General features: G+C 41.3%; 1 protein-coding gene across 2 annotated transcripts in view; it reads left to right on the forward strand.

The window, feature by feature from the left end:
• The first annotated feature begins 852 nt into the window (after positions 1–852).
• LOC118358041 (PHD finger protein 19-like) overlaps positions 853–12,315 on the forward strand; it is a 31,757-nt gene continuing 20,294 nt past the window's right edge. The window contains exons 1-8 of one of the 2 annotated variants that reach the window (XM_035735418.2): positions 856–1,137; positions 2,125–2,342; positions 2,609–2,690; positions 3,903–3,998; positions 5,253–5,347; positions 5,608–5,756; positions 6,446–6,541; positions 8,200–8,268. In XM_035735418.2, coding sequence (XP_035591311.1) covers positions 2,160–2,342; positions 2,609–2,690; positions 3,903–3,998; positions 5,253–5,347; positions 5,608–5,756; positions 6,446–6,541; positions 8,200–8,268 — 770 coding nt within the window. In that variant the 5' untranslated portion in view covers positions 856–1,137; positions 2,125–2,159. Of the gene's footprint in view, positions 1,138–2,124; positions 2,343–2,608; positions 2,691–3,902; positions 3,999–5,252; positions 5,348–5,607; positions 5,757–6,445; positions 6,542–8,199; positions 8,269–12,315 lie in introns of both variants that reach the window. The other variant, XM_035735419.2, reaches the window with a different exon arrangement.

A 12,315-nucleotide genomic window follows, 5' to 3' on the forward strand; every position in this document is an offset into this window, starting at 1 on the left:
TTTCCCGAATGTCAAAAAACAAACAAACAACAAAATCTCTTCGTTGAGTCATTATAGTTCTAGTTCTCATCTCGTTCCCTCTGCATCATTAAGGTAAGTAAGCATCGAGTCAACCATCTTGTGTGGTATGTCTGTTACACGGATTAAACATGAACATGTCTGTCTCCTTTCCAGGTCACTTTCTTTTTGCTTGATCATAATCACTGAGAACATGTGATTGACGCCTTGTTTTATGCATAGATATGTCCACAACATGAGCCCGTGGTAGGTAGGTAGGTACTCAACTCATCTGCTAAATGACATTTCAGTTGATCCCTGACATTTCCTCTCAGCATAGAGCCATTAGAAAAATCCTCATGAACAGACGGCAGCACAGTGGAAGTAAACAGAGATCTCTTTGGATTTCATGTTTTTTTATTTGCTTGAGAGTAAGCTCAAATAAACAGGGCAGAATCCGCAATCTTACGTCGGTGCTAGTATAGCAATCCTAGGATTCTCAAGGAATTTGATTTGAAAACCTCTCAAATGACTTGTCCAAACATGTTATTTGTTTAATGTTGTGTGTTATTTATTACATTTAAAAAAAGGTATACATTTAATCGTGCAACAGTAATGTTAAATACATGTTGCAGGCATTTCAAAATCATAATTCTTTACAAAAATATATTATTAGTCTTATGGTGATGATGGTGATGGTGATGATGATGAATAGGGTAGTAAAAGCCTAGTGGTAGTACAGTGTTGCGTAATCAGTAGTAGTGGTAGATAGTATTACAATCATTGATAATAACTAATAGTGCGTGAAAATATATGTGATTGGAAAAAAAAAATACATGTAGAGATTTGAAAAACGTAAGGGGCTCATTTGAAGAAAACAAATGCTGTTCCTCCGCACCTTGTGAGGAAATATTGAACTTCCTGTATGGTGATGATGTGTTTATGTTAATCACATAGCTAAGGCAAAAACCTAAATGATTCGCGGGAAAAAGTAAAAAATGGCGACAAGCAGAGTTTGAACTTTAGCGCCTGTCCACATATTTGCAAGAAGAGACAACTCCTAAGCTAATGGAACGTTACTCAACAGCAACAACAATATTTCGAGTTTTATCGAACCTGGGTTGGAAGTTTATCAAGGGGGTAAGAAGTCTGGATACATTAGAGCTATATTTGATGTGTTTTTGTTGTTGTATCTCCTAGTTTTTATGTCTCAAACTAGTATTTTATGTAACGTGCTCAATCTCATATGTCGGTTATTCATTATAGATTACATTTATCTAGCAAGCTAAAATATATGTTCCTAATGCATATGCGATACACTATACCCAGGGCCAAGCAACAGATACGTTTCATTGCATTGACAGTTGCAACACAGTTTAGCAGGCTAACTTCACTAGCAGCTACTTTATCAGTTACCAAGCTAGCTATATTCAATATTGCTACTATAGTTAGCTACATTTGATAGATAGCATTTTAGACTAGCCAGCAACGTTTTGTGACTCTAGAAGACATCCCGTTGAGATGCAAAAGTGTCCGATCAGATTTGCAGAAGAAAATACTTTAAACAGCTTGAGCTGGCGATATGACCATCATCTTATTGATGTACGTTAACTTATCCAATCAACCAGTCTATTATCAGTTTGATATAAGTTACATTCGAGAGTTGCTATAGTTTGATAGCCTACTAACTACTACCAAGTTTGTAAGCCATGTTACTTTTTAATGCGGTGCACGATTGTTTGGCTCGAGCAAGTGCTGCAATCTGCGACTGCTTTGACAAGTCCAACTCAAATGTGCAGGCTGGCTGTAGTTAGCTGATGAGTCAAACCTGTAGGCTGTGCTGCGATCTACAAGCAGGAGAAAATTGAGTCATCAGACATCAGCCTCAGAACAGGGGAGGGGTGTTAAAACAAATATGTTGAAGGGCTGTAATTCGTGATAGCATGGGCATATGTCGTAAATATGTTTTTTTTAGGCTTTGTATGACACAGTAATAATACATACATGTCATCAACAACCCCAAAATTACAGGACGATGTTCAACCACCACTAAACCTCCATAACGTTGTGATCAGGAGGACATACGGTGTCTACCACAATGATGATGTAACACCCTGATTCACCTAGGAAGTGTTGTAGTGTGTGGACAGCCCAGCTGCAGCATGTTGGAGTCAGCATACAGAGATGACTTCTGCAGTGTGGAGCCGAAGAAGGGGCTGGATGCCAAGCGTCTACCCCAGAAGAGGGAGCGGAGCTTCACAGACCTGGAGAGCAGCCTGACCGTGGGCCAGTATGTCCTGTGTCGATGGTCTGATGGCCTATACTACCTGGGGAAGGTCCAGAGAGTAAGTGCTCAATAGAAAACATTCCTGTTATCAGTCAAATACTGTAGTATACTGCCACACAATGGTTTGGATTAATTTGATTTACAACCCAAATACCGCTATTCACAAACTGTGATGGTTTCTCTGTAGTTTTCTGGGACCACATCTGTTATTCCTGTTTTATGAAAAATCTATTGTAATACACTATGAGAATAAAACTGTAATAAGGTTTCTGTAAACAACTTGCCTCCTGCCTCATACTGGCTGTTTTCACTTTTCCATTCAAGGTGAGTGCCTCCAAGCAGAGCTGCTTTGTCACTTTTGAAGATAATTCAAAATTCTGGGTTCTCTGGAAAGACATCCAACATGGTGAGTGAAGAGGGACTAGAATATTGTTGTTGTCACAGTGTTCAATAAAAAATGTGAATTAGTCAAACGTCAAACGTACTACATCCAACATCTTCAATGAATGTACAGTGGGGCAAAAAAGTATTTAGTCAGCCACCAAATGTGCAAGTTCTCACACTTAAAAAGATGAGAGAGGCCTGTAATTTTCATCATAGGTACACTTCAACTATGACAGACAAAATGAGAGAGAAAAAAAACAGAACATCACATTGTAGGATTTTTAATGAATTAATTTGCAAATTATGGTGGAAAATAAGTATTTGGTCAATAACAAAAATGTATCTCAATACTTTGTTACATACCCTTTGTTGGCAATGACAGAGGTCAAATGTTTTCTGTAAGTCTTCACAAGGTTTTCACACACTATTGCTGGTATTTTGGCCCATTCCTCCATGCAGATCTCCTCTAGAGCAGTGATGTTTTGGGGCTGTTGCTGGGCAACACAGACTTTCAACTGACTCCAAAGATTTTCTATGGGGTTGAGATCTGGAGACTGGCTAGGCCACTCAGTTAATTTGCATATGAATAAATTAATAAAAAATCTTACAATGTGATTTCCTGGATTTTTTCTCTCTCATTTTGTCTGTCATAGTTGAAGTGTACCTATGATGAAAATTACAGGCCTCTCTCATCTTTTTAAGTGGGAGAACTTGCACAATTGGTGGCTGACTAAATACGTTTTTGCCCCACTGTATGTCTGCTGATAATATGGATCTACACCATACAGGTTCAACATATCAAAAGCTCGCTCTAAAAGCCATTAGTAATGTAATCCACTTTGAACAGCAGTGCACAACATCCTAACGGGAAATCATTGACATTTTGTGCTGTAGCTCTGTGGAACCTCATGAAGCTGTTTTAGGCCTTTATTCCTTAACACTTTTTCATTGGCTAGCCGACACTTGTACTATGTAGTAGGCCACTTAATGTTATATTTAGATACTTCCCTAAAGGATTTAGCTGTCCTTCAAACTCTTCAACTGTCACGTTTCATTGAAAGGCTGATTTATGTCAGTAATTCCCTGTCGATTGCTTCTAATTTAATATCTTGCGTGTTTTGTCTACATGTTGGTTTCATGAAGCTGAACGATGAGAAAGCTGAGAATCCCACTCCAGCTCTTCATTCATCATTGAATATACCCTAATGCTGTTCTTCTCTCCCAAAACATGCAGCTGGAGTTCCGGGGGAGGAACCCAAATGCTCGGTTTGTTCTGAAATGGTGCTGGTGTCTGACAATGAGATCCTGATATGTGGGAAATGTGGAATAGGTGAGTCACTGTAGAGTAATGTATAGTCTGACACTTCAACATTAAAATATAAGTGGTGAAGTTCCCCTTTAAAGGAGGGTGTGGCTACACCCATCTATCTTGCCCTGATATAGCCTACAAGAGGATGTTGGTTCTTTACAAGCCATGGTTAAGTGGGAGGAGATCGCATTGCTTATTGCATACAGCGTTCTGTATGCTTCTATATTTACTTCCATAACTTTGTTTAACTCTTTTAATGATTTAACACTCACTCTAAAAGCATAAACTGTATCTTTGAACTGTGGTAAATGGACTGGAACAACATACAGAACTTAAGATGGGGACAATGTGTCCAACTTGATCAAAAGTAGCCTTACTGCATCAAGTTATCTTCTACAGTTCAGTTAAAGTGGAACTGAACATTTTCAAGTTGGACAAGGCAAGTGCACACCAAGCCTCTGTGACTCATAACATCATTTACTGAAGCCTGTGTATGTTAAACTAAGTACTTTCCATGGATGTTTGTCTTATAGAGTCCGGTCCCATTTGCAGTCTACGGTTTGCAGGTCCTGTCTTCAGGCTGTGGTCTCGTTGGTTCGGTTTTTACATGGCACTTAATTAAAGTCATTGGGAGAATCTCAATTGCATTCTCTCTCCTCGCCTCCTTCTGGAAACCCATTGAAAGAGAATGTCAGAGGGGAGGGACCTCTGGCTTTCTCATCAAATGGGTTGAGAGAAGAGGACGCGAGGAGTATGTCATTGAGATTCTCCCATTGATTGCTTTGGGAGTCCACTCCTGGCTTCCTCTAACATTTGCTGATCAAGGGATTACAAGCTTCTAGTTGGTTGGGTGCCACCTTCAGATGAACATAACACATTGATGTGGCTGAAAGTGCGGCCGGCAGTAGCGCTTTCATTTAATCCATTCATTTATTTCTATTGGGTTTGAGATGATCCAAGGCAAGCAATATTTTTCAAACATTTAACCTTTATTTATCTGGGCAAGTCAGTTAAGAACAATTTGTTATTTACAATGATGGCCTTCCCCGGCTAAGCCCTAACCCAGATGACGCTGGGCCAATTGTGCGCCGCCATATGGGACTCCCACGGCCAGTTGTGGTACAGCCTGAAATTGAACCAGGGTCTGTAGTGACGCCTCTAGCACCGAGATGCAGTGCCTTAGACAGCTCCGCCACTTTGGAGTTCCGGGGGAGGAACCCAAATGCCCGGTTTGTTCTGAAATGGCCTTGGTCCTCTTGTTTTTGCTTTTTCCAGGTTACCACCAGCAGTGCCACCTGCCAGAGGTGGAGAGCTCAATGGATTTGTCACCATGGTTTTGCAGGAGGTGCATCTTTGCTTTAGCTGTGCGGGTGAGTATTATTAATAGAACAACCTGCTCAAGGAAAACAAAACTGACTAATATAATATATAAATTACTGTTTATCTAGGGTCTTGTTCAGTAGTGAGAAAACGTTTGGAAAAGGAGTGAAATGGAGAGGCACTATCTAAACACGTCCAATAAGAAAACACATTTTTGTTTTGTGTTTTAAAACATTTCGCTATGATATGTCCTACAGATCACTGTCCTATTGCCGAACCATGTTGATGTGGCTGTTTCTTCTCTTCACAGAAAGGGGGAGCTCTCAAAAAGGGCGCTATAGCAAAAGCACTGCAGGCCATGAAGCAGGTGCTTACCTACAACCCAGCAGAGCTGGAGTGGGATTCTCAGCACCGCACAAATCACCAACAGTGTTATTGCTACTGTGGAGGACCTGGAGAGTGAGCATGCTGGCTAGACACACTGTAGCATAGTATTTACATGTCCACACTTTTAAAATCCATTAGCAGGTTTTGTGACTCAATGAAGGCACAGTAGCTGTATTTGATTCAGATGGGCACAGTAGCTGTATTTGATTCAGATGGGCACAGTAGCTGTATTTGATTCAGATGGGCACAGCAGCTGTATTTGATTCAGATGGGCACTGCAGCTGTATTTGATTCAGATGGGCACAGCAGCAGTATTTGATTCAGATGGGCACTGCAGCTGTATTTGATTCAGATGGGCACAGCAGCGGTATTTGATCCAGATGGGCACTGCAGCTGTATTTGATTCAGATGGGCACAGCAGCTGTATTTGATTCAGATGGGCACAGCAGCTGTATTTGATTCAGATGGGCACTGCAGCTGTATTTGATTCAGATGGGCACAGCAGCTGTATTTGATTCAGATGGGCACAGCAGCTGTATTTGATTCAGATGGGCACTGCAGCTGTATTTGATTCAGATGGGCACAGCAGCGGTATTTGATTCAGATGGGCACTGCAGCTGTATTTGATTCAGATGGGCACAGCAGCTGTATTTGATTCAGATGGGCACAGCAGCTGTATTTGATTCAGAAAGATGCCTCTTAGCACTCTGTTGCTCATTCAGTGACTACTACTTTTCACTAAATGGCTGCTTTCCACCCAGGTGGTACTTGAAGATGCTGCAGTGTTTTCGGTGTCAACAGTGGTTCCATGAGGCCTGTATCCAGTGCCTACAGGAGTCCATGATGTTTGGAGATAGGTGCGTAACATTGTTATCAAACAAGAGGTTTTATTCCCACGGTCCGGTAGGGCTGAGCGATATGGCCTAAAAAAAAAATCATATTTAGGGGGGATTTACATGGGGGATTTACGATATACTGTATATTTGGATTTTCTTTCCCTGAATAAGCCTTGTTGTGCAATAAGGGAAAGTGTGATACTTAGTGTCTGAAATGTGTCTTCTGCATTTAACCCAACTGCTCTGAATCAGTGAGGTGCGGGGGGCTGCCTTAAATCGACATCCACATAAAGGTCAATACACTGCATGTAAAATTCTACCTCGGCTAACTATAAGCCTTCCACAACCATAAAACCCACTAATAATTTTTTAAATCAAAATAGTTTAACCTGCTTTTTTACAGTAATCACTGACTTGGCTTTCAAGTCTGTCTATGAAAATGCAATTTCTAAAGAAAATGTAACCAGAATCATGCACATGCACTAATAATGACCAACTTTGAGTAGTAGGCACATGCTAGTGAGTAGCCAGCTCATATTTAAAGTCGAGCCAACTTGGATCTATTTGCTTGCTGAAAAGAGAGTAACTGTTATGAATACACCCTCCTGACCATCTCAAACTGTTTGAACATTATAGCCTGTGCATAGTGCACACAGCACAGAAGAGTGAAGGAGACGAGACCAGAAAGACATAAAAAGTTCATGAAAAAAACCCCGAAAAACATGATTCTTTTGATACAGGCATTTGGAACATTGCGCTATAACATCAATTGCAATTAATCAAACTGATATACAGTGCATTAGGAAAGTATTCAGACCCCTTGACTTTTTCCAAATGTAACGTTACAGCCTTATTCTAAGATGTATCAAATTAATGTTTTGCCTCAATCTACACAATACCCTATAATGGCAAAGCGAAAATGTGTTTTAGACATTTTTGCAAATGTATTAAAAATGAAAACAGAAACACCTTATTTACATAAGTATTCAGACCCTTTGCTATGAGACTTGAAATTGAGCTCAGGTGCATCCTGTTTCCATTGATCATCCTTGATGCTTCTACAACTTGATTGGAGTCCACCTGTGGTAAATTCATTTGATTGGACATGATTTGGAAAGGCACACACCTGTCTATATAAGGTCCCACAGTTGACAGTGCATGTCAGAGCAAAAACCAAGCCCTGAGGTCGAAGGAATTGTCCGTAGAGCTCCGAGACAGGATTGTGTCGAGAAATGGGAGAAACTCCCCAAATACAGGTGTGCCAGGTTTGTAGCGTCATTCCCAAGAAAACTTTAGGCTGTAATCGATGCCAAAAGTGCTTCAACAAAGTACTGAGTAAAAGGTCTGAATACTTATGTAAATCTGATATTTCATTTTTTGTTGTTGAATAGATTAGCTAAAAATGTCTAAACAGTTTTTACTTTGTCATTGTGGGGTATATTTGTGTAGATTGATGAGGGGGAAAAATGACAATTTATTCAATTTTAGAAGGCTGTAATGAAACAACATTTGGATAAGGTAAAGCGCCCTACGGTCAGAGCAAATCCTGGGAAGTCATAAGACATATAATGGAAGTCGAAAGTGTAGCCAGGTGACCGAGGGCCAATATTGATTTTGATTTCCCCTAGAGGCATGTGACCTGTGCTTTCTCCTCTGATCTCTCTTCCTTTCTCTTTCAGGTTTTACTTGTTCATCTGTTCCGTGTGTAATAAAGGACTGGAGTACATTAAGCGCCTGGCTCTCCGATGGTAAATGGCCACTATTATTTTCCTACCTACCTCTGAGGCTCACTCAGGGGTACTTTAAGAATTACAAAAGGCATTTGTGTCGTATAGTGCAGGATGTATGCATGTATGCAATGATTGTGCTCTTGTGCGCATAATGTCGTAGGGATAGATAAAGTTGTACAGTATTGCACTGTATTGGTGTTAATACACATAGTGGTGCTGTGAACGATTCAGGCAGCACAATAGCTCTGATTAAGAGGACTACATTTACACCTCTCTCTAAACCCAATTTCTTATCTGCTAACCCATAGGGATGTATAATTGAGAATTCCATTTATGAAGATGATGAAATACATTGTCATACTCATACCTTATTATCTGATATGCTGCAGGTTAGGGTTCGGCACTCATTAATTGCTATCAGCTCTAGATACATTACAATCAGTTCATCTTTAGATTTTCAGGCCTTCAAGGAATTTTGTGTGATTTATTTTTATTTGTTTATATATATATATAAATCAAACCATGTGTTTGACCGGTCCGCGGGAGCCCAAACCGATCCAAATGAATCATGCATCGGTAAGAAAATCAAATCAAACATTACGAATCGGCACTAATGTTTATTACTCATATAATTGTTTTCTGCCTTATTCCAAAAATACACGACATGGCCAAAAGTAGGTGGACACTAGAGGTCGACCGATTATGATTTTTCAACGGCGATACCGATTATTGGAGGACCAAAAGCCGATACCCGATTCATCGGACGATTTTTATTTTTTTGAATTTGTGATAATGACAATTACAACAATACTGAATGAACACTTATTTTAACTTGATATAATACATAAATTTAGCCTCAAATAAATCATGAAACATGTCCAATTTGGTTTAAATAATGCAAACAAAAAGTGTTGGAGAAGAAAGTAATATGTGCCATGTAAAATATGTGCCATGTAAAAAAAGCTCAAGTTTAAGTTCCTTGCTCAGAACATGAGAACATATAAAAGTTTGTTCCTTTTAACAGGATACTTCAATATTCCAAGGTAAGAGGTTTTAGGTTGTAGTTAATATAGTATTTATAGGACTATTTCTCTCTATACCATTTGTATTTCATATACCTTTGACTATTGGATGTTCTTATATGCATTATAGTATTGCCAGTCTATAGCTTCCGTCCCACAGTATAGCCTCGAACCAGGAACACATCGACAACAGCCACACTCGAAGCAGCGTTACCCATCGCTCCACAAAAGCCGCGGCCCTTGCAGCGCAAGGGGAATAACTACTCCAAATCTAAAAGCGAGTTTGAAACGGTATTAGCGCACACCCAGCTAGCTAGCCATTTCACATTGGTTACACCAGCCATTAGGCTGATAGGCTTGAAGTCATAAATAGCTCCATGCTTGAAGCACAGCGAAGAGCTGCTGGCAAAACGCACAAAAGTGCTGTTTGAATGAATGATTACGGGCCTGCTGCTGCTCAGTCAGACTGCTCTATCAAATCAGACTTAATTATAACATAATAACACACAGAAATACGAGCCTTTGGTCATTAATATGGTCGAATACGGAAACTATAATTTAGGAACAAAACGTTTATTATTTCAGTGAAATACGGAACCGTTCGGGATTTTGTCTAACGGGTGGCATCCCTAAGTCTAAATATTCTTGTTAAATTGCACAACCTTCAATGTTATGTCATAACTACGTAAATTTCTGGCAAATTAGTTCGCAATGAGCCAGGCAGCCCAAACTGTTGCATATACCCTGACTCTGCGTGCAAGAAAAGTGACACAATTTCACCTGGTTAATATTGCCTGCTAACCTGGATTTCTTTTAGCTAAATATGCAGGTTTAAAAATATAAACTTCTGTGTATTAATTTTAAGAAAGGCATGGGTGTTTATGGTTAGGTATAGTCGTGCAATGAACGCAAGAGAAATTACACAATTTCACCTGGTTAATATTGCCTGCTAAACTGGATTAGTAGTTATAACTAGTGTTTATGATTGATTGTTTTTTTATAAGATAAGTTTAATGCTAGCTAGCAATTTACCTTGGCTTCTACTGCATTCGCGTAACAGGCAGGCTCCTCGTGGAGTGCAATGGTGAGAGCGTTGGACTAGTTAACTACGGTTGCAAGATTGCATCCCCTAAGCTGACAAGGTGAAAATCTGTCGTTCTGCCCCTGAACAAGGCAGTTAACCCACCCTTCCTAGGCCGTCATTGAAAATAAGAATGTGTTCTTAACTGAATTGCCTAGTTAAATAAAGGTATAAAAAATATATATATATTTTAAAAAGTATGCTCTGCTAGAGCTGCCCCGGTCAACTGTAAGTGCTATTATTGTTAAGTGGAAATGTCTAGGAGCAACAACAGCTCAGCCGCAAAGTGGTAGGCCACACAAGCTCACAGAACGGGGCCGCAGAGTGCTGAAGCACGTAGCGCGTAAAAATCATGTGCGAGTTCCAAATTGCCTCTGGAAGCAACATCAGCACATTAACTGTTCAGTCGGGAGCTTCATGAAATGGGTTTCCGTGGCCGAGCAGCCGCACACAAGCCTAAGATCACCATGTGCAATGCCAAGCGTTGGCTGGAGTGGTGTAAGGCTTGCCGCCGTTGGACTCTGGAGCAATGGAAACATGTTCCCTGGAGTGATAAATCACGCTTCACCATCTGGCAGTCTGATGGAAGAATCTGGGTTTTGTGGATGCCAGGAGAACGCTGCCTGCATCGTGCCAACTGTAAAATTTGGTGGAGGAGGATTAATGGTTTGGGGCTGTTTTTCATGGTTCGGGCTAGACCCCTTAGTTCCAGTGAAGGGAAATCTTAATACGACATTCTAGATGATTCTGTGCTTCTGACTTTGTGGCAAAAATTTTGGGAAGGACCTTTCTTGTTTCAGCATGACAATGCCCCCTTGCACAAAGCGAGGTTCATACAGAAATGGTCAATGTGCAGGGGCACCGGTTATTTGAGGTAATATGTACATGTAGGTAGAGTTATTAAAGTGAGATGATAACAACAGAGTAGCAGCTGTGTAAAAGAGGGGAAGAGGGGAGGGCAATTCAAATCAAATTTATTTATATAGCCCTTCGTACATCAGCTGATATCTCAAAGTGCTGTACAGAAACCCAGCCTAAAACCCCAAACAGCAAGCAATGCAGGTGTAGAAGCACGGTGGCTAGGAAAAACTCCCTAGAAAGGCCAAAACCTAGGAAGAAACCTAGAGAGGAACCAGGCTATGTGGGGTGGCCAGTCCTCTTCTGGCTGTGCCGGGTGGAGATTATAACAGAACATGGCCAAGATGTTCAAATGTTCATAAATGACCAGCATGGTCCAATAATAATCAGGCAGAACAGTTGAAACTGGAGCAGCAGCACGGCCAGGTGGACTGGGGACAGCAAGGAGTCATCATGTCAGGTAGTCCTGAGGCATGGTCCTAGGGCTCAGGTCCTCCGAGAGGGAGAAAGAAAGAGAGAATTAGAGAGAGCACACTTAAATTCACACAAGACACCGAATAGGACAGGAGAAGTACTCCAGATATAACAAACTGACCCTAGCCCCCCAACACAAACTACTGCAGCATAAATACTGGAGGCTGAGACAGGAGGGGTCAGGAGACACTGTGGGCCCCATCCGAGGACACCCCCGGACAGGGCCAAACAGGAAGGATATAACCCCACCCACTTTGCCAAAGCACAGCCCCCACACCACTAGAGGGATATCTTCAACCACCAATTTACCATCCTGAGACAAGGCCGAGTATAGCCCACAAAGACCTCCGCGACAGCACAACCCAAGGGAGGGGCGCCAACCCAGACAGAGTGACCACATCAGTGACTCAACCCACTCAGGTGACGCACCTCTCCCAGGGACGGTATGAGAGAGCCACAGTACGCCAGTGACTCAGCCCCTGTAATAGGGTTAGAGGCAGAGAATCCCAGTGGAAAGAGGGGAACCGGCCAGGCAGAGACAGCAAGGGCGGTTCGTTGCTCCAGAGCCTTTCCGTTCACCTTCCCACTCCTGGGCCAGACTACACTCAATCATATGACCCACTGAAGAGA

The sequence above is a fragment of the Oncorhynchus keta genome, chromosome 25, assembly GCF_023373465.1.
Source record: "Oncorhynchus keta strain PuntledgeMale-10-30-2019 chromosome 25, Oket_V2, whole genome shotgun sequence".
NCBI lineage: Eukaryota > Metazoa > Chordata > Actinopteri > Salmoniformes > Salmonidae > Oncorhynchus > Oncorhynchus keta.